General features: G+C 34.9%; 1 protein-coding gene across 1 annotated transcript in view; it reads left to right on the forward strand.

The window, feature by feature from the left end:
• LOC131031464 (probable aldo-keto reductase 1) overlaps positions 1-24758 on the forward strand; it is a 114047-nt gene extending 89289 nt beyond the window's left edge. Inside the window, exons 5-7 of the mRNA XM_057962583.2 lie at positions 484-580; positions 24043-24196; positions 24281-24758. Of these exons, the coding sequence (XP_057818566.1) occupies positions 484-580; positions 24043-24196; positions 24281-24465 (436 nt within the window). The 3' untranslated portion in view covers positions 24466-24758. The remainder of the gene's footprint in view (positions 1-483; positions 581-24042; positions 24197-24280) is intronic.
• Positions 24759-27679: the final 2921 nt, after the last annotated feature.

Raw genomic sequence — 27679 nt, forward strand, 5'->3', positions numbered from 1 at the left:
GTGTAATACTGGGTTCAATTGCCTTGTTTGGTCATTTTGAGTGATGAACTGAATATATATCCTGATTACACTTGCTATATTCAAATTACCTCAAAGAACTAGAATTTTTTATTGACTTCAAGGGATATGCATGCTTTTCAAAACATGTGTTTGTAAATAAAAACTGTGATTCCTTCTGAAATTATAGGGGTTTTCTGCATGAAAAATCTCAGTGAGAAATCAATAATTTAGCCTGTTCATTGTGTGTAAATCAATCAGTATCTAATATAAAAAGTAGAAATGTATTTCTTGTACTTACAACTCGTAAAGTTTTATCTGATTTATATTATCTCTGCAATGGAAAAATGGTTGTATGTTTGGAATGGACGATTGAATTGACATTTATGTGGCTTTTTCTGATGAAGATGATGTCTTTACATCTAAACTGAATCTCTAATAGTTCATCATGGAATATCTTTTTCAAATTTTAATGTCTTTTTTCAGGGAGCTTGGCATTGGGATAGTTCCTTACAGCCCGCTAGGTCGTGGATTTTTCTCTGGAAAAGCATTGAAGGAAATAAACTACGAGAATACACGATGGGTATGTTTTTTATAAGTTATCAAACTTAACTTAATGTCTTTGGGAGATTCATGCAGTGTATATTATTATGAAAATTGAACACAAAATGATTACACCAATATATTTGATATTAAACAAAGGAACAAAAGTCTCCTAAAATAAGATTACAAACCCTTTAGTCGAATAGGATAAGAGTAACAACTAAAAGAATAAGACTTGCAACTAATAAAGAAAAAAGAAAAAAGAAAAAAGAAAAATCCTAAACTATATCCTAAAACTTAAAATCTAATTGATAATTATAAAAAACATTACTTTGATAGCCTCCGTTAAATGGTCAATCTTTCCAAAATTTAACAAATTTGCCAAGACTGAAAGACTTGATAAGAATATCTACAATTTGATCCTCGGAAGGACAACACTGCAACATAACCAATCCATCTTCTACAAGTAGTCGGATGAAATGACAATGAAGTACCACATGGTTGGTATGGTATTGGAAGATTGGATTATTGGCTAGTTTTAAGACCCCTTGATTGTCACAGAACAAGGGTGAAAGCTCTGCTTGAGGCATCTTCATGTTTGAAACCATCCTTCTGAGCCATATTACCTCACATGCTACTTTTACTATTCCTTGATACATTGGTTCTGTGGAGGATAGAGCTATTGCCTGTTGTTTCTTCCTAGTCCATGTAACTGCACTTGTGCCAAGGCTGAAAACATAATTAGAAATAGATTTTTTTTTTTTGCAGATGTTGCCAATTGGAACCTGTAAACTCAACCAGCTTAGGAATTTGCTTTTGTTATACAGAATACCAAAGTCAAGTGTCCCTTTCATATATCTTAACACCCTCTTCATTGCATTCCAATGTTCTACTTTGGATGCTGTCATGAATCTAGAAATGAAACTCACAACATAGCTCAAATTAGGTCGAGTGGTTAGCTTCCCATTAGTTGCTTGTAAGCTGACTCATTGATGGTCTTAAGAGTCTGTTTTGGTTGAAATTTTCAATCCTTTCCCTATAGTTGTTGATGAGATTTTGCAATTTGTCATTTTGAATTCATCAAACAAACTACTGGCATATTTGGATTGTGAAGCATAAGTGTTGCCACTTGTTTGCCAAGCTACATAGCTCAAATTAGGTTGAGTGATTAGCTCCCTATTAGTTGCTTGTAAGCTGACTCATTGATGGTCTTAAGAGTCTGTTTTGGTTGAAATTTTCAACCCTTTCCCTATAGGTGTTGATGAGATTTTGCAATTTGTCATGTTGAATTCATCAAACAAACTACTGGCATATTTGGATTGTGAAACATAAGTGTTGCCACTTTACCAAGCTTCTACACCACGGTAGTAATGTAAGAGGCCTCAATCAGTCATGTCAAAAGTTGTACTCATATTTGATTTGGTGTTTTTTATTATGTTTGCTAAACTACCTGCAATAATGATGTCATCTAAATAAATGACTTGCAGAATGATAGATGATTATTAATGCTTTTAATGTTCAAATTTAGATTTGAAGGACTCCATTAAGATCCTTGTTCAGCTAAATACCTTTCAATTTTGATGTTCCATGCCTTGGATGCTTGCTTTAGGTCATTTAAAAATTCTTTAGTTTGCATACAAGATCCTTCTTCCTTGCAACCTGAAAACCCTGTGGTTGAGACATGCACACTTCTTCCTCCAAATCTCCATCAAGGAAGGCACTCTTTATGCCCATTTGTTGGATTGTGCAACCAAATGGAGCTGCCATGGCTAGGACTAATTAGATGGTGCTTATCTTTGTTGTAGGAGCAAAGGTCTCCTTATAGTCTCCTTATATGGAATTGCCATATACATATACATATACACATACATATTACTGCTATAATATACCCAAGAAGAAAAAAATGTTCTATTAGTATACCAATATCTTTACCTTTTTAAACTTAATACCATAAACATATCAATTGCATAATAACAGCAACATAAGATGAAAACACAAGTAGAACACATGTTTTACATGGAAATCCTTACAGGGGAAAACCACAGCAAAATATTGCTTATATAAACTCTTTACAAACTTTGTAGGCTCCAAGCTACTAGAGGCACCAACCCCTCATTCAATTTGTCCTCTAAATTCTGCTATAATTCTCTTCTCCAATCTGCTATAATGGTGATCATAAATCTGCCACAAAACTGATCACAATCTCATCATAAAACTTATTTTAAATCTTCCATACAACTTCTCATACTCTCCTTATAAAATCTGCAAATATCTTCTTTATATCTGCATACATACGCACACACACAAACACACACTGAATCTATCCTTTAAATTTACACGTAAACATATTTAAATCTGTATGTACTTTTCTTCACAAATCTGCCTTAAATCCCTTGTACAAATTTGCTTCAAAACACTTCTCAAATCTGATCACAAATAATGCAATATCTTCACATAAATTTCTGCCTTAATTTTTATTCTAACTTCCTTTATAAGTTTGTTCTCAGGCTATGCAGCATATAGCATTAACATTCTCTTCATATATCCAGACATAAAGCCGAATTACACTTTATATTCACTGCTGTAGATCCGCTTGAATACTAGACTGATTTTCTTTATTTCCCACTATCACTTTAACTCATACGCTTTTTATTTTTATTTATATGTTCATCACCAAATGGAATGATACGTCTCTTCAATAGAGAACTCCTTTCCAAAAGACATAACTTCAGTTTTAAACTAATTTCTTATCTCAAGTGCCACTATATTTTTCTTTAATCCTTGCTGCACATTATGCACTAATCACTTCCATTTATTTTATATGATACTAAATTCTATTGCTTGCACTTCTATCTTTCAAATAGTGTTTCATTCCTTGCTTATGTATCTTATCACCCCTTTTTATGAATAGAGGTGGCTTTTTCCAAGGGAGACTTCCTTATCAAGGGAGGCATCTCATTTTCCTTTATAATTGTTGGTCATTTTGTCATTGATGTCAAAGGCAATTTGTGAAGTCTTTGGAAAGAGAATTGGAATGAAATATGGCTAACCTGCTGATTATTCATCAGATGTGATTTGAGCTGTTTGCTTACTTGTTTCAGCTACCTGCTTGTGTGCTTAAGCTGGCTGCCTGCTTGGTTGAGCTGGTTGCCTGCTTATTTGAGGTGCTTGCCTATGTGGTTGAGTTGTGTGCCTGACTACTTGAGCTGCCGGTGTGTGTGGTTAAGCTATGTGTGTGTCAGCTTCAGCAAGGTGTGTGTTTACTTGTCACTTCGGTCAGCTGCTTAGTCAGCCTAAATGCCATGTCATTGTTTGAATAAGTCAAAGAGGTTCGATTTTCTCTATGTAATAAAAGTAAAGGCTTTCTCAATTAGTGATGGCAAATGTTTCTGGAATAAAAAGGGAGGAATCGTTTTTATTTATGGAGCAACTTCTATTAAATTGTGGCGGCTTTCTAATTTAAATGCTTTCAATGCATATTATCCATGCTTTTGGACGGGTTTTAGATTTGTCTGATGGTTTCAAAATAGTGATGACTGGGCGGTGTAAATAATATTCGCAAAAAATTGAGTATTGGTTGTAACGATATTATGCTAGAAATACGTTGCGTTTAGCTAGTATTGACAGGTTGGCATTGGTTGCAATGTTTTTGAGTGGGGCAGTTTTTTTTTTGTCCAAGTCCGATCCAATTGAGGAATCGTCTATATTTTGAAAACTAAGGAATCGCCTATATTCTGGAATCGTTATGTAACGTTTTTGTTTTGGATGCTTGTGTGAAAACATGAGGAGTCGCTTTTATGTTGCATCCCCTATATTTGTGCGTTTAAGCTACATTTAAACCATCTACAACATAATGGAATTGAATTCTTAAAACAAGTGGACATATCTGTTCAGATGTGGCCCTTTTTTGCGCATCTGTTACAAACTATTTCTGGGTTCGATATTCTGAAAGTGTTGGTGGTCTGGAAATTGCGGTATTTGAGTTTATTTTTAAGAAGGTATGGTTCGCTTTGTTGAAGTTGATACAGTTTTGAAAGTTGGTTTGGAAACTGATATATTGATATTGAGCTGTGACAGTGTACTGTGGACGTGAAATGGATGCTGGGAATTACTGAGGTTAATCGTTATCTTTAAAAATCATAATCCGTTCACAGGAGGAGTTGTTAAGTTATGAGAAGCCATTCTTATCAAATGTCATAGTGAAGTTGTTACTTTATTTTTGAACTTCTATATGAGCTGGTTTTGGTTAGAGGTTGATGCCTCTGTAATCAGAGTAGGTGCTCTGTTAAGTTTGTTTTGCAGTGAGTTGGTGCTCACCTTTTGTAAATTGGGTTGGTGCCCATTCAGTTTTTGAAAGATTCAGTTGAATCGTGGTTTTTCTTTAACCCGAAAGGGTTTTCCACGTGATAAATTTTGGTGTCTCTGTCTTCATGCATTATTTTCTTCTAATTTTCTGTTTTAAAGAATGGAATTTAATTGAAGTGTTCAAATACTGATTCACCCCCTCTCTCAGTATTTGCTGTGTGATCTTCAATAATTATATTAAATATTCTTAAACATCAACCCTTCACTTAACATACCACTTCACATCCACCACATCATTTGCGCCTTTTGGATCGAGACAAATTTGTCTTTTATAGATCATTAATTGCTGCTGCTGCATTTTCAAACTTAAAGGATGCCTTTAAATTTTATCTTATTCTGTTTTTTTTTAATTCTCTTTTGTCTATACCAAGCGCAGCCTTTTACAAACTCCTTTGATATTAATGTTGATTAACTTAATCGCTGCCCTTTCTTTTTTTTGTCTTACTCTTATTTTGTCTTATGTGACTTTGTCTTCTCCTTGTGAAAGTAATTAAGGCTTCATATCTTCTATTAATCGACGCCTTCAAAATGTGTATTTATCACTCCTTTTTATCTCTTGATTTTTAAGCATAATTCTCAACTTAAATTATGTATAATATTAATTATCTTTATGAGCACTTCTCTTTATAAAATCGTCGAACTTCTTGCTGCCTTCTCGCTTAACATTTTTCTGACCAGCTTTTACTTTATCTATCATGACACTTGAAACCACTGTAAGGAGATTGGCATCAATTTTGCTATGGCAATAGATCCATCTACAGAATGCAATGTTGCCTTGACCTTTCTTAAATCTTGTCATAGTCTTATCTTTATCTTCATTAAAATTGATCTCTCTTTTGACTCCTTAATAGTTTACATAGCTTTTTCATCACTTGTGTCAATGCGTGAACTTATTATTCTTCTTGTGTATGTCTTTACTGATAAGATCGTTGCTCCCAAAACACTTGACTATATTAGATCATTGTGACATTGATAATGACAATATTGGACCATGATTTCCTTCTATATTGGCTATGATATCAATGACAACAATCTTGCCCGCATTCAACATTGATGACAACTTCCAATACCTTTGACATCAATGACAACATTTCCAACAAATATCTCCAAGCCTCTTCATGGGGATTGTGGTTTTGATGGTGGGTGATAGGCTTTGGCCTCAACTGCTTGACTATGAGGGTCTTCTCTTCAAATGTAGACAATGCTTTTTCAATGGTCACTTAACTACAGATTGTCCTCGCTCTTGATTCAAGGGCACAACTACTTGGTAAAAGAATGGTAATGAAGATCACTTGACTATCCATGCCTCTGATTTTGTGATGGATGGCTCCCCCCAGGATGACAAGTCCTAGACATGCCCTTATCCTTATGCTTCTTCAAACTTTATTGGAGAGCCTCTTGCCTTGATCTCATTGTTTGCTTTACTTTTGGCTTTGGATTAAATTACTCATGTGGTGGATGATCATCTTTTGCCTCCTTCTATTGCTCCATTGCACATGATGGGCTCTTTGAAGGGAATCCTCCCCTTTGCTTCCCCGTGTTTTGAAGACTTCGAGGATGATATCTCTTGGACTATTGTTATAAGGAGAAAGAAAGGTCTTTTTAAATCTTTGTCCAAAACTCATGCTTGCGTGTAGGGTGAGAGGCCAATTTAGAACAAGGTTTGATATTGTCTAAGTAGGGTCCCAACTTTATCCTCTGTTTGTAGTTGTTTTTGTTTAGTTTGTTTGACAACTTTTTCTGGTCAGGTTGGGTCTGTCTTGTTTTTCCTTATTGCTGTTTTTGTAAAGGGTTGATACCCTTGTTTTCTCGCTTATCTAATAAAAACCATCATTCATTGCATGATTATTGTTGTATTCATACGAAACTTTCATATTTTGTCAAGTTTTAAAATTGAAATTTGTTGAGTTCTAACAAAGTCATGATCAAGTCCTTTGCAATTTGTTTTCACTTTTCTCTACTTGCCTTTTTGCCTTTCTTGACTATTTTGTAGGATTATGGAAGGAGGTCCTTGAAGACATTAGCCTAGAAAGAAGAAAGGAGGATTTCAGCTCTAAAAGTCGGCTAAGTTGTAATGGATATGTGTGCCTATCAAGTGTGCCACAATGAAGGGATTTTGATAATAAAACATTCAAGAAGTTTATACCAAATATGCCAAGCAAAGACATGCATCAAAGCTAGAGTTATGATTTTTTTTTGAAAAAAATTAGCACAAAGCCATGCACTTAGACATTGATGTGTACCTCATTGAAGACCCTATTCAATGCTAGGAACATATACAAGTCAAGGCATGTGTACTAGCATGTGGAGTGAAAAATTTGAAAATAAAAGTCAATGTATGGGTGCACACATGGTGGCTGGTACATGCCAATACAAAGATATTTTTTCTCAAATTAGTTAAAGGATTAGGCACGTGTTGCACAAGCCTTTGTTGGAAAACAAAAATATTTTGTAAGTTTGTAGCACGCCTAAGAGACTAGGTGCATCTCAATGAAAAGGAGCCTCAAACAAACACATCTAGGATTATCAACACATGCTTGAGCAATAATGCCTTAGAGATGTACACAATTTTTTTTTTTTTTTTGGACTATGTGTAGGCATGCACTTTAGGGAAAGTGCACGTCTAATAATAGGTCAAAAGGTAGCTAGGAGGCATAGAGATTAGAGTGTATATGTGTGTAGACAGGGAAGTGTGCACTTCTGTAAAGAAATCAAAAGTTTTGAAAAACTTAAAAGTCTGTTGTATTGGTGTGTGCTTGGATAGTGGTTTGTTCCTCAAAAAAGATTTTGTTTTCTTATTAAAACTGCCTCTACTGTATAGGCCTTTCTACTAAGAGACTCATGAATGACTAGACAAAGACAAATTTTAGATGATTAGAGGTACACTAAGAGTTCTAAAATGTGCTTATACAAATAGATCTTCAAGCAAAATTTTCTTGCAATTGTGAGGGATAAGGCTTCAAGTTTCATATTAGTATCATTTTTAAATGCATGAAGGAGAAGTGTATGTTGCTATAAAGAAGTCAAGTTTTGAATAATTTAAAAGCTTTTGTATTAACATGTGCCTAGATAGTGGCATGCACCTCATAAGAGAATCCATTTTCTTTTTAATATTAACAATGGTAAAGCACATACATGAGATGAATGACACATCCAAGCAAAGGAAGAGATTTGTATAAACCAGTTTGAAGGCGTATTAAACAATCGCAAGGCATACACAGAGGTGCAATGGATCCGGGAGAGAATATTTATGCTTGAGTTGGTGTATAGGTCCATGCCAATATAAATTATTTAAAAAAGAAAAGAAATTTCAAAGCCTTTGTATAGGTGTGTGCTTGGATAGTGGCACACACATGTAAAGGAGGAGTTTGCTAACATGTGAAGAATGGTGTGCATATGAGTTTAGAGTAGTGTTCCACCGGTGTTGGGGACGGGGGGACGGGTTTCCGGGACGGGGGGACCAAGGGCCTAAGTTTGGGGACGGTGGGGGGACGACAGGGGGGGTGGTGCTGATATAGCTATACATATACATAGAGTACTTGAAAAACTAGTTTTGAAAAGATGTATGACAGTATAATAGTATAAGAATTACATTTCAAATGAAACTATAGGAAATTTGAATTACTAAATCTAAATACCAAGATTTCTTCAATGCTAATTATGTTGTTATATGGAGCCTAATCAGACTCGGAGGTTAAATTTTCCCTACTTCCATCGCTGCGGTTTCCCCCTATATTTTTCAACGGGGGTTTGGAGGCAACGCCCCTTGCGCGAGGCCAAAAATACTTTCATTATTTTATAAAGGTGTCGGGTGTTATTTTTCTATTGGCCCATGTCCAATTAGGGTTACCCCTTAACCCCCCAAAAAGTCAATTTTTTAATTTTTTTTAAAATTTAATATTATACATTGCATATACGTGGGGGCGACGGGAGACGTCTGGGCGTCTCCCCATCCCTCGAGAGACGTCTGCACGTCTCTCGAAGGACGGGGAGACGCCCAGACGTCTCCCCATTTCTGGCGGCGGGGGACGTCGCGTCCCCATCTCTAAGACGCAGTCAAAAAGGGGGGGGCGCATCCTCGTGGAACACTGGTTTAGAGGCATGTGTGAGTATGAAGGTGGCTAATCGTGTTGAATGTTTTTATTTGTGGCTACTTAACCATTTCAAAGGAGCACCTCTTTAGAAAAATATACCTTTTCAAAAATAGAACTATTTATGCAAAGAAAAATTTTCATGAAAAAAAACAAAAATTCAATCAGCTATAAATAAGAGCAAGATAGAGTAGATTATTGAAGCTGAAAAAAGTATTTAGAGTGTATCAATATTTGAGCTAAGTTTTGGTGGATAGGATAATAGAGGAGTGTTTTTAGATTCAAGTTACCAAGATTGGTGAATTGTCAAAAATTTAGAATCTTAGAGGATCTGCCATTATTAAAATAGAGAAAATCTTTTTCAATTTCAAATTCAACCAAAGTTGCTTACCCAAAACTCTATTTTTTAACTCATTCTATTTTAGCCATCACCTTTTTTAGAAGAAAGAGTATATTTTGGGATTTGCTATAGTATTTTTAGATAGATCTATTTAGAGCCATGCTATTTTAATTGTTTCTATTTTTAGCCGAGGAGCCTATGCTAGCTTTAGCCTTCCACTTTTTTTAGTGTTCACAATTTATAGTTTGGAGTTAAATATTTTTAAATCATTCATTTTAGATCTCTTTTCATGTGAGAGATGTGAGCATTCAGTCATAGTTTGTAATAAATTCAATTTGCAACTTAATTAGAGGTTGCATTGTTTTAGTTTTAGCATTAGAGGATATAATTTTGTACTAAAAATAGCATAAATTGTAAATCTTGTTGTAGTAGCATTTTATGGGCTTTAATGCAAAAAAGCTATATGAATTAGTATTGGAAGCTTTACAATTTATGTCATGGACCATGGAAATATCACGTCTTAATAAAAATTGCATTTCATGCTATCAATCATTCTTAGAGTAGAAGTAGCAATTGACTTTTTATTTATTTTCATGCAATAGATTTGTAAAATAGTATAAATAAGTGCCTTTTTGCACTTTGTTTGATGAATGGTAATTCTTACATTTGGATATTGTATTGAAAGCTTTACAATTTATGTCATGGATTGTGGAAATATCGTGTCTTTAATAAAAATTGCATTTCATGCAATCAATTATTCTTGGAGTAGAAGTAGCAATTGACTTTTTATTTATTTTCATTCAATAGGTTTGCAAAACAATATAAATAATTGCCTTTTTTCACACCTAATTTGATGAATGGTAATTCTTATGCATGCATATTTTTGGAGTTGTTATTCATTGAGTATTTAGTGTTCTTGTGTCCCAGAATTTGTTATTTACTCAATGCCATTTATTACACCTACCTTTCTTGTAAATGTTTATTGAGATATCTTTTTATGAGCATTGAGGGTTAAATTGTTTAAGTGAATTCACAATATTTGTCTTGTAGGTAGGTCATCTAATTAAAGCCACATACTAAGTAGGATAAGTATACATGGAGTTAAATAGGCTTACAAAAAACACAAACGTTATGATTAAATTAAATACAGGACCCATTACAAAGCCATTTATTACACCTACCTTTCTTGTAAATGTTTATTGTGATATCTTTTTATGAGCGTTGAGTGTAACTTATGGCTTTGTAATGGGCCCTGTATTTAATTTAATCATAACATTTGTGTTTTTACTTTTTTGTAAGCCTATTTAACTCCATGTATACTTATCCTACTTAGTATGTGGCTTTAATTAGATGACATAAACGTAGTCATAGAACTTGTGTTAAGTCAAAAAGCATATCCTTTGCTTAATGTTGAAAGAGCATCTTAGTCTTTTACCTTAGGCGAAAACAAAAAGATATGCATTTACATTTTATTTAGCATAAACGTGAACCACCCCAAAGATCATTTTTAAAATTGTGGATTGCACTTACATTGTTTAGCTTTAGGTTAGTTTTTATTTTACTGGGAGCTTCTCCATTTAATTCAAAGAGAAATTCTACAACATATTTATTCAATTTTGTGTTGCATTAAAAGGTGTGAATAAATATGGCAACAATTATGAAAAGTATTTCTCACCTTGTTAGGTTCATATTGGGTATATCCCATTATAGATCCCTTGGATTCGTGTTAAAAACATTCAAGATCACTTGAAAATTCTTGATTTTTAATTGAAGCTATCCATATATGTGTGAATGTGTGCATCTCAAGACAGCTTTCTTCTTCTTGTTTACTTGTTGCATGGAACAAGCAATATGTGTGTGTTCAAGATGACGTTTCTACTCCTTGTCTTGTTTAATGAGTGGGTAGGTGAAAACTATCACTAATATAATTGATGAAAGAATATTTATTTACTTGAGGAAGGTGGAAATTGCTGAAATGGTTGAACATTCAAAGTAATAAATGACTTGATTGAATCTTAATGTATTCTTCTTGAAGTGATCAGTTGATTCTTCAATTCAATGCAATGTTCTTGAGCCTCCCTCAATTCTGTAGCATTTTCTTGCTTGAGAAATAGAGTATTTCCGAAGATAGAGTGATTATGCAGCAACTCAAAAGAATCTTAAAAAGGATTTAAAGTGTTTGCATCCTAGTATTGGACTGAACATGATAGATTACCTAAGTAGTTTGAGCATATTAGGTGCAATTCACACTTATATACCTGAGTTTACTCGAGTCATTTAGTTTTTTTGTCTCGTATCATAGGATTAAGACATTTATTATGATCTTAGATAGCTTTAGGGTTTTTTCCTTACTTTTATAGCTATATTATTGTATTGTAATTAATGTTGTATTCATGGTTTTTTGGCAATACAACAATTTTTTCATTTACATCTCTTTTGTTAAAGGATTTAAGTCTTATTGATTAGATTGTCGCACTTGTGAATTTTTTCATAACTCCAACATGATATTAAAGTTTTAAATCAACAAATCCATTCTCATTTGTGGAGTTTTTTTGCCAAATTTTTTTACAAGGTGCCTGTTGATGTTTTTTTAATCACACCATGCAACACAAAATAAAATACTAAGTATTCTATCCTCTCTTGAACAAAATCTCCCCAAATGCTAACCTTTGTGATCAAACAAGTTGACTCCAAGGTTCCTATAGTCAAATCTTGACTTTATATGTGGATAAACTCAATGTATAGATGTGATTGTTGGTAATCCAAGGGGACTTATGTTGATGAACTACAACTGGAACATGAACATCCGATATATCAGTCATGTGATGCTTCTTTTCCTAAACTAATTCAAACTCAAATAAAAAAGGACAAAAGGGGAAATTTTTTAGAGAAACTATGCTAACTCCTAATTCCTAAGGACAATGACAATAATGAATGATGCTTTGATAGACAAATCCTTCATGAAACTACTTTCTACTTAACCATAGATAGCTCACAATGCCATAGAAAGAGTGAGATCTCCTAAGGTAGTGAAAGATCTTCATATTGTAAACAATCCATTCAAATACCCAATGCTGGCGCATTCCAAATGAAGTATTCACAATTGAACTTAGCCACAATAATAATTAGGTTTAGGCTAACCATGCACTCCAACTTGCAATCAACAAGGTGTAAATGGTATGAACCGAAGGATTCATCAAATATCATCACGCTTCTCCATCATAATCAATGAACTTTATCTAATTTTGAGAATTAACGAGGAACCATGCAAAATGTAGAAATACAACACATACAACGACCATAACTTCAATGAAAATATTGAATTGATTTCAACATAACTTGACAACAGTTTCAAGTTTCCTCCTCCTACTCTACTCTTAACTACTAACTATTGATTAGCAACTATTAACTATTAACCTTTACAATGAGAAGATTGAGCTTTATATAGAGCTCTCTTTACAATTCAAAGGCTTAGATTTATTCTCAAATCAACAACCAAGATTTGACAATCAAACCCTAATTAGGGTTTGTTACAACAAACTCCATTTGACACTTCCTTCTTTGAATTCTAACCAATAGAAATTGAGGTTAGGGACATAGAATAATATGTGATGAAGTGCCATGTGTCACTTGCTCCACCATGAGATGAATCAGGTACATTGAACTCAGACTCTCTAATGTTGAAGTAACCTGATTGGTTGGTGATGAATAAGATGCCACCTTAGCCTGCCTTGTAGATTATCACAAAGAATGTAGTTGAGCAATATCTCTTGATACTCAATATTATCCAATTGCTCAATGGGATGAAGATGGGGCGAATTCCCAAATTGCATCATCTCAAAGTGATCAAGTTTTTAACTTTGCTTAGCTCTTCTGAAACTATCTCCATTCCTTGATCACGTTCACTCTTCTTTACTCTAACTTGGAAATTTTCCTTCTAGTGATGCATTCCCAATCTCATCCTTGGAATCCTGAAATATTTCCTTCTTTGATGCCCTTTGATCTTGAAATCCCTTTTCCCAGATTATTTCCTTGTTGTACTAGCAATGATTCTTGGATCTCCGTAGGAAATTCAAGATTTTGCAAAATCACTCTCATTATTGTGATGTCTTGAATTTGTCTCTTCTTGGTGTGGTTCTTGACTTCCTTCAAATGTTCTTTGATGAGTTTCACTCTCTTGATTACCACATTGTAAATCTCCTCATACTATCCATCTTTGAGCGCATTTCTTTGGGCATTAGGAAGAAATACTTTCCCTGAAACTTGATTCTCTCATTGGTGCTAGATCACTATATCATCTTCCTTGGATGATTTGATCCCTCACTTAGGTTGTGAAGACATTTACGATTGATTTACTTTTGCATTGAAAAGTGACTCTTGTGTTCGCCTTGAAGAATAGACCTTGTCCTTGATATGATTGACCTCCTTGTCTTCATTATTGGAATGTGAACATTGTCTTGAATGTATTGTTCTTCCCTTTCAATTGTTGAATCCTTCATCTTCATGCCTTGGATGTGAAACTTGAACTCCTCCATGTGATTGATCCCTTGGGCTTCCTTGAATGCTCATCTTTCCTAGCCTTCCTTTCTTCACATTAATCCTGAAAGGAGAAACTATGAATCAAAAATCATGATAATAAAGCAACCTTTTACACCCCCAATGCATCACTAATCATGTTTTCATAAATTAATTCAAATCTGGAAATGAGAATCTGCTGATGAAATTTGTTTGCAATCAGGCCTGATCTGAATTTTTTGCTCCTCAAAACCGCTCAGGTCTGAATTGACTTGATGTTATTGAAATGAAATCAACCTCCGCCCCCTCGCTGGAAGTTAATATTGCTTTAGGTCTGATTGGAGAGATGAAAAAGGTCTGCACAATTTGCACCTAGGGCTGCTGCAATTCGCCTAATGTCTGATGGAATTTTGCTCTTCAAATGCTGGAAAATCTGATTTAAATTTTGATTTTAATCTTTGCGAATCTGGGAATAATACCCTTTGGTGCGAGTTTTCTTTGAGAATTTTGAATTTGATTGGAAAAATAATGGCACATTCTTCATTGTTTTATAAGCATGGCAAGCAAAAGGTCGCACCTCTTCATTCCTTAACCAGCTGACTTTTGCCTTAAATGTTTTTTGTTTGTCAATCCAAAATCGCGTTCACCTCATTCCTCAAGTCGGCTAGTCATTCCCTCTTGCGATTTGGCATTTAAATGATTATTCAAGGAGGTGTGCTCAAGTTTCAATTCCACGTTTTCTTTTCCTTATTTCAACTCGGTTTCCATTTCCTTGTTTTAGAAGGAAGATCGCAAAAGGCAATTTTAGAATCTCCTTGTTTTGCATTTAAAAGTTTGTTTAACACTTAGTTGCACATGATAAGGAAGTTTCAATCTTCCTCGTTTTACACTGAAGTCTCATGATAAGAGGTCTAAATTGAAAGTGCTGAGTATCGAATGTAGCAATCTGATATAATTTTCTGAGTCTGATTTCTTTGGCCAGCAGTTGGAAATTTGGTGTTTTGATGAGTTTTTTGAAATTTTATGCTTTTTTTTTGTGTTTTTTGAAATATATGCTTTGGGAAATTGACAATACAAATGAATAATAATGATAATACATAAACAATTGACTGGAAACCAATTTTCAGACTTCTGATTTTTATTTATCAGCAATAACAAATGAATGAAAATGATTTCCTTAAATAAACTGCGCCAACAATGGCCTACCAGGAGTCCAACATTGGGAATATAGGGGTCTTATTGGCCTGGACAGGTGAAATGACTGAATGAAGCACTTCCAGCTGCAACCAATGACTTCTGAAAGCTTTATTCATCTACTGGATAATTATCAAAAACAATTTAGACAAGAAATCCTTATTTCAGTGCACTTTCTGAACTTTCCCCAGGAGAAACCCCAATTTGGAGTGTCCTCTACCCACTGTTTTTCTCCTGTAGCTACAATAAGAATTGCTTTCACCAAATAACTATGGGGAATCCTCTAATTTGCTGCTAACAATGGAATTTGTATAGAAACCCTGCTGCAAAACCCCTTTAATTATTTATTTGAAAATTGAGGCAAGCTCTAGGTGGTGCGATTTGGCTGGGAAGAGAATGGTAAACCACAATTTGCCTCAAACTCTGAAATATCTTTCCAAAACATGCTCAGATCTGATATTTTGTCAATAACTTTTCTGTAGCTGCACATAAACTTGGATTTTTGGCCCTTAATGGCTGAATATGATCATTCTTGGTTGAATCAATGGCACAAAGGTGAGGGGAAATTCGTCCTCTCACACAAGGGATGAAGATTTTCGTCCTCAAACCCAAATTCAGACCCTGTAATAAACGTAGCAGACCTGCAAATGCAAACAATTCACCAAATTCCAAACTCCAAAGATGCCCAAAATGATACGTACAAGCTTCTTTATCTCTTCCAAACCTAAATCGAACTTCTCTTGGCATTGTTTAATGATTCCAAGGAATATTCCCTCTCTCATAAAGTGGCACCATTTTGAGGGTAGACTTCATCATGAAATTATAACCACTTTTTAAGTTATTAAATCTCCTAGGGAAAAGTGCAATGCAACTTTTAATATAAAGTTATTTTAAAAAGAAGTAACTTATAAAGTCACTTTTATAAAATTTTTCTAAATTTAGAAAAAGTAACTCTATAACATAATATTATAAATTTTTATTATAAATAGTTCACCAAAGCAAAATTTGTCTAAGTATTGGTCCCCTTTGGCTAACCCATCATCTCCCAAGACTGAACTTCACCCTTGTGGAGATGGGTGATAGGTGAATTTATGCATCTGGATAGCAACTAGAGAAGTGGGGACATTACATAAATTTTCCTTGTTTTAGTAGGAAGTTTTTTTCCCCCCAATTTCCTTGTGTTGGAACGAAGTTTTGTTCACTCAAAATTGACCTCTAAAATCGTTCTTCAAATTGCGAAGACTAGAAGCGCACAAGATAAGGAAGACTTAAATTTCCTTGTATTACAAGGAAGATTTCAAATCCGTTCAATGCTTGTTCACTTTTCCTTGTTTTTTTAACCTTCTTCGTTCCATTTTATTGCCTTAAAATTTCGCTTCCTCTTTTATTATCCAAATTAGACTAAGGGTGAAAATCGATCTTCACAGGGAAACCCTTAATTTCCTTGGTTTACAAGGAAGGTCTGCTCCATTTCACTTGCATGGTTCATCAATTTGTTTGAAGAGTGGAAAATCGAACCACACAAGGAAGTTTTAAATTTCCTTGTATTACAAGGAAGTTCTCAATTTCACACCATATTTTGCCTCCTAAATTTTCCACAAGGAAATTTCCAATTTCAGTTACCTTGAAACAAATTTAATCATTTAACACTTGGTTTCAACTCTTCTTCAAAGGGTGAAAAAATGACCCCTAGAAGGAAAATTCCAATTTTTTCGCTCATCTTGACCCCTTTCTTGACAACCTTGCAACATTATAACATTTGACAATTTTTCTATTAACCTCTAGCGATTTGTTCTCAATCTCAATCCAACAAAACCAACCTCTTCTCACCAGCAAGGGCTAACGACTAGGACTACTGCCAAGCTAAGCAAACTAAGAAAACGACTATGCTAAAAAGTGAAAAGTGGGGGTCCCCATTTGCAATGGGGTGATGTGTGAAAATGTCACAACAGTGCCTTTTGGGGCAAAGTGAACTCCATACTTGTGCTCAAAAGGCCCCAAAACCTGTATATTCATACAAGGCATGATGGGATTTAAGATTTTTGTGTTTTTTCTTGGTTGACTGGAATGCCACTTATCTATCCATATGGTTGTATAGATCCATATGATAGTACACCTACTTTTAATACAAGTATGAACATGTAGAGAAATATTTTGGTGGCCTTCAATCCTGTGTTAGGTGTACGACTTCCAATGTCACCTTATACTACTCTTGTCAGCATTGTTTTGTATGAATTTTAGAAAAAGAATTTAAGCAAAAATGTTAAAAGAAAAAATCATATATTTTATTTAAAAAAATAAAATAATTCTCCCTCTCCATGCCAAAGGTGCGTTATTGTGGGGGTGGTTACCACTTGCCATGGCCTTGTTGTGATAGGGATGGTAGGCCTCTTGAGCCCTACCCTTAGTTTAGCGGGTTGAATGTTGAGGGTGCTGTTATTGTCCATGGCCTTTGCCATGGTAGGGGTGGCTGCCATTTGAGCCCCACTCTTTAAATAGGGGTGGCCAGGTGGGTCAAAACCCTTTGCCAATTTTTTTGATGACATTTTTTTGAAAATAAAGAAGTTTTAGAAACTGCCATGGCCATCTATAGAGTTTGTCAATTTTGGCAGTTTCTGCAAATGTATCAGCCTCTGCCATTTTTAGTAGTGCTTTCTATTTTTAAGTAGAAATTTCTAATTTGGTAGAGGTATTATTTTTCATTGGTGATAGTTAAATTTGGCAGACCTCTAGATTTGGTGGCAATTCTACCAAATTTGGCAATAATGTCATGATGATGTTAGCAGACACCTTTGATTTTTATGCCTCCATGTTTTGCAGTTCTAGTTTTGCACTTAGGATTTGAAGGCTTCATTTTTGCTCAAATGGGATACTTTTTTAGAGTAATTTTAAAAAAATAGGGTAGAAATTCGTGCTCTTTGGATGGCACATGAGATTTTTAGTTGATGGCGCATGAGATTTTTAGTTTGAATTTATTATTTATTCAGAATTTTTGTTTTCTTATTAATCTTGTTGTGTAGTTCTCCTTTTGAGAAATTTGAAGGGCCTTAACTTTTGCATATGGACTCCTTTTGGGGTTCAATTTTTTTTTTTTTTGAGAGTATATTTTCCACATACTTTGTAGTGGTTTCTTGTGTTTCCTTTCATCTAACAATTTTTTAGGGTAAAATCTGGTCATTTTTGAACCTTGTAAGCATCTATTGAATGCACTTTTTGATTTGTAAATGCATGGAGATAAAGTGAGACCTATTTTGTTTGTATCTTGAGAATCTTGCATATCATGTTGTGCCATTTTTGTTCTTGCACTATTTATAAAGTGCCATGGGGTTTTTATTTTGTGCACCTTGTTATTTGTAATCATCATCTTGTCTACCTCCATGCAATTTTCTTTATTTTTGCACACCCTTATACAAGCATCAATGAGAGTGACCTTGTTGTAGATACTATCTTGTGCATCTTTTGATGTTGCTTCTTCCCCTTCTTACACTACATTGTGACATAGTTTTAGTGCAGCTACCATACCTCTCCCTTGTGAAAATTATGGGTGGTATCATATTATTTGTGCTAATACTTCCTTGGTTTCACGTTGGAGTGAGCTATGTATCTATTTTTCCTTTCTATATGCTAGGCAAATGCAATGATTGTTACCCATGCATTTTGATGAGATGGAATTGGTACTAAATACACATTCTTGCAGTCTCATGTATGGAGGTTACCTTTCATCTTTAGTTGATTAGTATTCTTAATAGTATCGGCTCTTGTATTTTTGACTGCCATACTATTGCTTTATTGCAATATGGTGTGAATTCACCATTGGTGCATTGATTGAATAGTATTGTCGAGGTCAATCATGCAAATTTAGTGCCATCTATAATTTTGACTATCAAATTGCTCCCTTGTTTTCCATCTATGCATTGTTCAAGTAGTGTCATTGGTTTCTGTTATCACGAAAGCTTGCACCCTTGCTGAGCTATCAACTCAACAACCTTGTGAAACATGGAAACAACCCCGAAGTGTGGGACCTTGCGCAAGGGGGTTGAATCTCCGGAGAAGGCCAACTTCCTTCTCTATCCAGGTGCAGGTGTTGAACCAACTCAACACTTAAAAACTAACTCCTAGGCCTATCCTAACAACTTGCAGAGGAAAAGGAAGAGAGAATTGCTTAAAATGAAAGGAGGTGATGCACCAAGAAGAGATTGTTCCTCTCCCTACCGAAATGACACAAGTAATTAACTGAAACACCCTGAAGATGAATACTTTTCAGTTGTATGAGTGACCCCAATACATATATGAAGGTTAGAATTCATTGAATGCCAAGAGGGGAGAAGGATTCCCACAAGTCACACTTAGAAAACCAGTTAACACAATATATGTGAAGAGAAAAGGTCCGCAAGACATACACCTATGATGGAGGTAAGAAAGCATACACAACATACATAAGTTGAAAAGAGGCAAGAATGCTGATTTTCAATTAATCATAAGGCCAAAAGCCAATCTTACAGTTGCAGAAATGCAAAAATACAAGTCTTCAAGAGAAGAGAAGAGCATAAGGAAGCTCAAGGCAGTAGGGAGAGAACCCTTTACAATGAGGCTTAAAAGTCATTATATAGAAAATGGTCACAAGGGTGATCATGACCCCTGCATGTCACTTTGGAAGTGTAGGGAAGTGCATGCGCTTGACTTGTACATGCAAGCAACCTAGCCATACCCACAAAGGGAAACACCGAGAAGGTGGATTGACTGACCTTCCAAAGTCAGAGATGACAATCATGACACAAGTCACCAGCATGGCCCTGTACCTCCCTTGATGGAAATCCTGCCAAAAACATTAAATGCACCCCTGTGGCTCCACAAAAAAAGTGCATAAGTCACCACAACTGTTGGAGCATTTAAAGCCTTGAGTGTTTATCACGCCATCCGGAAGTGTCGTCAGTCGGAAGGAAACCCAAAGACTTTGGAAGTTCGTACTCCCGAAGTGAGGAAGACAAGGGAAGAACTTTGGAACCTGAGGGTTCTGGAGTTCCGGAGGAACTAGAGAGAGAAGGCAAAAGGGGAAGGAACTTCGGAACCTCGGGGTTCCGGAGTTCCAGGGGGAAGAAGGGGGAGGAGGGAACCTCGGGGTTTTGGGAAAGGCAAAGAAGGGAACCTCGAAACCTTGGAGTTTCGGAGTTCCAGGGAACTTTGGAGACCTGGGTCACCGTAGTTGGACAAGGAACTTGGGCGTTCTGGAGTTCCGGGGTAGAAGGACAAGGAACTTGGGAACCTGGGGGTTTCGGGGTTGAGGAACTAGGAACTTCGGAACCTGAGGTTTCCGGAGTTCTGAGGTTGAAGACTTAGGAACTTCGGAACCTGGGGTTTCCGGAGTTTCGGGGTTGAAGACTTAGGAACTTGGGAACCTGGGGGTTCCGGAGTTCCGGGGCTGAAGAACAAGGAACTTGGGAACCTGGGGGTTCCGAGGTTGAAGACTTAGGAACTTGGGAACTTGGGGGTTCCGGAGTTTTGGGGCTGAAGAACAAGGAACTTGGGAACCTGGGGGTTTCGGAGTTCCGAGGTTGAAGACTTAGGAACTTGGGAACCTGGGGGTTACGGAGTTCCGGGGCTGAAGACTTAGGAACTTGGGAACCTGGGGGTGAAGACTTAGGAACTTGGGTTTCGGAGTTCCGAGGTTGAAGACTTAGGAACTTGGGAACCTGGGGTTCTGGAGTTTCGGGGTTGGAACTTGGGAACTTGGGGGTTCCAGAGTTTCGGGGGAGGAGAACAAATGAAAAACTAAGGGAAGGAAGGGAACTTCGGAAACTTGGAGTTCCGAAGTTCCGGAGCAGGAAAGAAAGAGGCTAAGGCAAAGAAACTCGGAACCTCGGGGTCCCAGAGTTTCGGGCTAGAGAAAGAGAGGGCCAAGGAACTTCCGACAAGGCAACACTTCAAACCATGATTTCACTCCTTTTCTCCTTGATCAACTGGGCAACGCTGGTCCATGGAACATATCTTTGATCGGTTCTCACTGATGGACCAAGGGTGTCATAAAATGACAACAATTTCACTCATTTAGAATTGTGTTTTTTTAATCCTAATCTTCATCCTGATTCTAGAGTTTCTATAGTTTTAGCACTATAGCAGTTATTTTTCAATTGTTGTTTGCAACTTTTTTGTGCTTTTGTGGAATTCTTCATATTCTACCCCGCAACAACTTTTGGAGGCTCCTTAACCTTTGTCATGTTTTCCCTCATATAAAGGGGGCATCTGTTATATCTTGATGAAAGTTGTGGTCTTCTTGAGTCCTTGTTCCTTCACTTATACATGTTTCTTTTCATGTTTGTTTCTCTCATTTGGAGAGGATTATTTTCCCACAAGGTTTTCTCTTTTTCCCGATTTGTGAGGCACCTTTTGTGCATAGGTAACTCATTAGGCCTTGTTATTGGGACCCATCTTTGTTTTTTATGCATTGTGTCGTACCTCCTTGAGTTGCATTTAAGGGCAATTGTTGGTGTGAACATGGTATATTACTTAACAAGTTTCATATTAGGTCCTATTCACACATTCATATTTAATCTTACTTAGGTCATTTACCTTTTGTGTCTCATACCATAGAATTAAGACATTTGTCATGATCTTAGATTTGCTTTAGGGTTTTATTGTTGTTTTCATAGAAAGGTCATCTTATTGTATTGTAATTAATATTTTATTTGTTTTTTTGGTAGTATGGCAATTCTTTCTATTATATTTTTCTTGTGGAGGGTTTTTTATTTTTGCTGGATATATTGTTCTAGAGTTCTTTCATAATTCCAACACCTTTTAAGTTCACTTTCATCTTTCTTGGCATTTGAGAGTTGTGCGAACAAGATATGGCTATCTTGTGCAAATTTGAAACATGCAAGAAAAATATTACTCATTGATTTCTAACTTGTGATTGAACTGACAACATGGTGATGAAACCAATCAGCTACTACACCTTGCAAGGCTTCCACAAACAAGCAAACTGCAATATTTTCATGTGCAACCCTTATAATTCTACACATCTGGTGAAAGCAGAAATATGTTCGTCTAAATGTTGCTTGGTGTCACTCTAGAACTTGGGAAAATTCTTCCTTGATCCAAGAGGAAGCTCATGATTTTCTATCAATACTAACACACCAATTTGATTTCCCCATGGCAATAATAGAGGTGGATGTTTGTTGTTGACACAGTTGCCCTTTTGATTAGCCATAGCTTTTAGTGATTTGTCCTTTGAAGTTGATAAATATTTGTTTAACTCTGGAATCTCTATGTCAATTTGAATGACTTGATGGATAAGATGGTAGTCTTATGTTGAATCTCCAATAGAGTCTCCAAAAATTGTTAGTGTTTTAATTCACATATTACTATGCAACACAATGGAATATATGTGCGGTAAAACCACTCTTCGAATTAAAAGAGAAAGTTTCCTATAAATTTAAACTAGCTTAAAATTGGACAATAAATACTAGCAAATTATAATTTTTACAATGTTTTTTGGGGTAGTACACATTTATGTTGAATAAAATGTAAATGTGCATCTTTTTTTGTTTTGCCTAAGGTAAAAGGCTAAGATGTTCTGTCAACACCAGACAAAGGATTTCATGCTTTTTGACTTAAAACAAATCCTACCACTACACATGTTGTTTAATTAAAAATAGAGATTAAGTATAAGTAAAAATAGAGTTGAATAGGCTAACACATAAACATGAATACTATGGTAAATTTAAATGTAGGACTTATACAAAGCCACAAGCTACACCTTTGGGCTTACCTAACATATAAAGCTTGCAAATTCTCGAAAACATTTTAATCCTTGGCACACATAATGAGACATACACAAGCTACACCTTTGGGCTTACCTAACATATAAAGCTTGCAAATTCTCGAAAACATTTTAATCCTTGGCACACATAATGAGACATCTCAATAAACATTTCTAAACAAGATAGGCTTAATAAATAACAAATTCAGGATAAAAGTAGAATTGAATATTTAATGAATAACAACTCTAGCAATATGAAAGCCTGAGAATTACCATTGATATAACTAAGTTGAAAAAGGCACTTATTTATTCTTTTTACAAACAATTGCATGAAGATGAGTGAATTAAACTAACTACACTCCCACCCTAAGTGCGATTGCTTGCATGATGCACAAGCTTTATTACAAATTATCTTGTCTACTAATGTGTGTTTGCTAGTTTAATTGACAATCAAAATTTATCCCTTAGTGCTTACATCTTTTGTAGTTTGAGATGGACGATCTAATAATAGCTGACTCCAGTTTATAAATAACTAACCCCAAAAAATAGTGGGGAGCTAGTGAAACTCAAAATATTCTCTTGTCACCAAACATGTGAACGTCAAAAATATTGTGAACTATTTTAACACAGGCTAAAAGTAAAGTCTTTTTGTTTTCAGAGCTGAAAGATAGTAGCTGATATAATTTTAAGTCCGCCCACTTAGGATTTTCTCTGATAAATTGGTTGTTTGTAAGTAATTTCCTCCATATCTCAATCTTGTACATATTTGATTTTAATTTTATATTAAGAAAAAGAAAATTCAGTAAGTGAAATTTGAGTTGGCTTTCTATCGTTTGGACGAGGCTTTAATGGTCAAAATGCTCCAAAATTAATGCTTTGGCTTTTTCAAACTAAAATCAACGATTACTTTTCTAGAGTCTACATTGCATACTTTACTAGAATGAAACTGCAAAATCGTAAGGATGACCAATAATCTTAGGATAGGCTAGTAATTCAGATATTTTACTGGCACGGAGAAATAGCTGTCAGAGCCCAAGCCTGATCAGGATGGTGAATGGGATTGGTTCTAAACTATGAAAGTTTCCTTTCCAGAATAGGTATCGATATTTTTCAGAATTTTGAATGGGTGTATTCATTGACATTTCATATATGTTTATCTTTTTTATTATTTGTAGAATGATTTTGTATTTTTTCCCTTTCTTGCCAATTTAAATGTTATTATCTGTACCCCTTTTTTGCAGAGTAATCATCCAAGGTTCCAACCTGAAAATTTGGCAAAAAACAAAGTTCTATTTGATCGTATTTCATGTCTTGCGGAAAAGCATAAATGCACACCAGCACAGCTAGCATTGGCATGGATTCTTCATCAAGGGGATGATGTAGTTCCAATTCCAGGTAAATGTAAATAATTGACAGTAATTATTATATTTATTTAACTACAGTATTGAAGTTTATTAAAGTGCAACAAAAACACTGCAGGAACAACCAAAATTAAGAATCTAGAAGGCAATATTCAGGCGTTGAATCTGAAGTTTTCAACCCAAGTTCTTGAAGAGATTGCTGCTGCAGTTCCTGCAAATGAAATTGCAGGTTCAAGATCCACTCCAAGGGAATATTATGCTCAATGGAATTTTGCTAATACCCCCCCTTTAGGGAAAATGTAGTCATACCCTCAAGCTACAGCACTTTGATCATGAGTTGAATAAAAGCAATTCTAGGCAAAGTTAGTGAATGGTTACATGGTTCATGTGTTTGGGCTGTGTTAGGAGGTTCTTGGTCAACCAAATAATCTTATATTTCTTGGAGAAAGGACATGGTAGTGAAGCAACCTAAGTTTACCGTCTAATGAGTATATAAATGACAGATGGCGACTTTAAAGATTATCTTATGATTAAACTGACAATTTGACATCTTGAATCAATTCATTTTTAAATATTTTAAATATTCGAAAAATTAAGATTAAGAGTCACATTTCAGCTCCTAGATATACCTAGAATTGTTTGTCTGTATCAAATATATATCAGATACGTTCCTGAGTAGAGTTTTGAACATAAAGACTCTTTAAAATTCAAAACCAGCATTTGAAAATAGGTAGAAAATGGGGAAACCTGATCAACATTGACAAAAGAAATGAAAAAGCACACCATAATCAATAACTCTTTGGCCTAGAATAGGCTGAATTTTGGAAGCACTTTTTCTATTTCATGCTAATTCGTAAGGAGCATATACATTGACATTTTTACTCTTAAAAATCAATAACTAACATACATTTGGTGTAGCATGCAGCTCTGAGTTTTTTCAAATGTTTGCAAGTGTTTGATACCAAACGTGAATTTTTTGCTGATTATTGTTTTCGGATTTCATTCCCAAACAAGGTGTTAAATGGAACACATTGCATTGAAAGAAGGAATAGTAACAACATGCATTTAAACAATTTCACCATCAAGACTTCATTTATAAAATAAAAAATAAGATGAATTATAAAGTGCAGACCTGGAAATAAGATCACTGGAGATCAGCTTGCACACAAACTTTATTGTTATTGAGCTTTGTCTTGTAAAGACCTCTATTTTATTTAAATAATTACATTATTACAGTCAATCTCTCACATATTAAAGCAATTTGCTCAAATATATAAGAATATAGATGTGATATTAGATTTAGACATAATGTAAAGGTACATAAACTCAATCATAATTAGAATTTAAGGAAATAATTTTTTTTACAATAGACCGTAAGGCTGAGTACAATGATAACATAAAGTACATAACTAATGATAATATTGACAAGATCTCCTGACATCTATCTTCTTCGAGCACATCATGGGTGAACATGTCAAAGCGCTTTTCCATCCAATTGTGAAGCACTATGCTTCGTCAGAATTTTCTGACATGAAGAATATTTGGCCTTGCACGAGGATGGCTAGCAACTCGAAACTGACAGGGTGATGGAATCTAGTGCATTGTGATGCATCTATACTATTCCACACACGTAGGAAGAGATATGCATCTATCATCATGATATGGAAGATATCAAAAGAAATACAATCATTCACAAGATGATTTCAATAAGCTTTGGCCAAAGCATCTTTTTGAGCCGACTATCGATAGGTAGATTTACAGCAGAGATCCACCCTTCTTTGTTTACCCATATTTGACACTTGATAAATATTATATTAAGTCAATTCACACAGAGAAAAATCCCACTGAAGAAAAAGAAAACTACTCACCCTCTTGAGAGTATTAAGGAAAATAAAATGGTCAACACATTCTAACACTAGTTAGATTTCTATGTAGATGAGCAAGGCGAACATCAATTTTATATTTGAAGTGATCATTCCTTCATCACCTAGAAGTGTTTAATAATATTGTAATATTTTTTATGACCATGAACAAAGGATCTCCTAGATTCCCACCATTTCAATAAATTATAGTTTTGAACATATAAATATCTCTGTTTAAATTTATATTCACCTTCTCTAATATGAATGAATGATTTAAAAAAAAAACATAGACTTGTAATGGTTAATCCTTTAACCAACACATGGATTAATTCAACCGAGAAGTTTCTCTTCCTACATGATGTTTAATAGTGAAACTATGCTTGTTAATTAGTAATTAAAAACTCTCCAATTATGCATCTTTGATAAGATCCTTGTGATTCAGTGGAAGTATTAATGGATCAAAAGCTTCAACAAAATTTTAACCCTAATGCTTAAATACATTTAATAGAGCCAATGCCATCCCTCTCTTTTCCATTAGTCTTTTGATCTTTCCAAAACGTGAATCAATTGAATGTAACCTAAAGTGGGTTTTAAAGAAAAAATGATTAGCTATGGCCATATGACCTTGACTATAGAACTTCGTATCATATCAGGTTCGATTGGTTCAACATAGAGGTTAACTTATGGATTTATGATTGAAATTTTAATAAAATAAGGGCCTAGCTCATTGTATCCTCTTGATCACTTCCAACCTAACTGGCCACACTCACTATTATTTTTCAACAAATAATGTACTCATTATTTTGAACTCCTTGTGGGTCAATAATAGAAAACCACTTGATAAGATAAAGATATCCAAATATATATGATAATGACCAAGATCATGAATCATGGTATTATAGTTTTCCCTTGAAACGATACATTAATCTTTATTGCCTACCTTAAATTCTAAATGAGTTGTTCATCATTAACTATCACGAGGTACTCTTGAATCAAACACTAAAAGAACAACTTTGACATAAGTACTCCTATATTTATCTATCCTTGTTCTTAATATCTTCAATACAAGTAGGGTGTCAAATGAAGATATTATAGAGTTGCATATATCAACTATTTCATGTCAATAATTGTGTAGATGATATTGAAGCTAATTTATTAGATTGACATTAATCCTTATTCCATAATTTTTTAGATAGATTAAAGCATCTATAATGACTTATTGAATTGCATTCAAATTGAAACTTCATACTTAAAGGTACATGAATTACACTTCATTTTACTAACCTTGATTAACCCTTTTCCCTTGATTCTAAGTTTATCTTACCATGATCATAATTGATTGAAGACCAACCACAATAGACCCAAATAAGAAATTTAATAATATAAATATAACATTCCACATTAAACTGTGACATCAATTACTAAAATTCCACTTTTTGAATAAAACTCACTTTTTGGACAAAAACCCAGTTCAAGAGGCAATCCTCCATTGATGGACCTCAAAAAGCTTAAAAATCCAAAATGCTAAAACCAAAAATATGAGAAAACCCATTGGTCTCCATTCACCCAACAACATAAAAATGCATTCAAGATTCCCTTCCCATAATCCAATGAAATTTTAGCAACATTTCCCCATATAAACCCATGTTTTTCCA

The sequence above is a fragment of the Cryptomeria japonica genome, chromosome 10 (genome assembly GCF_030272615.1).
Source record: "Cryptomeria japonica chromosome 10, Sugi_1.0, whole genome shotgun sequence".
Taxonomy (NCBI): Eukaryota; Viridiplantae; Streptophyta; class Pinopsida; order Cupressales; family Cupressaceae; genus Cryptomeria; species Cryptomeria japonica.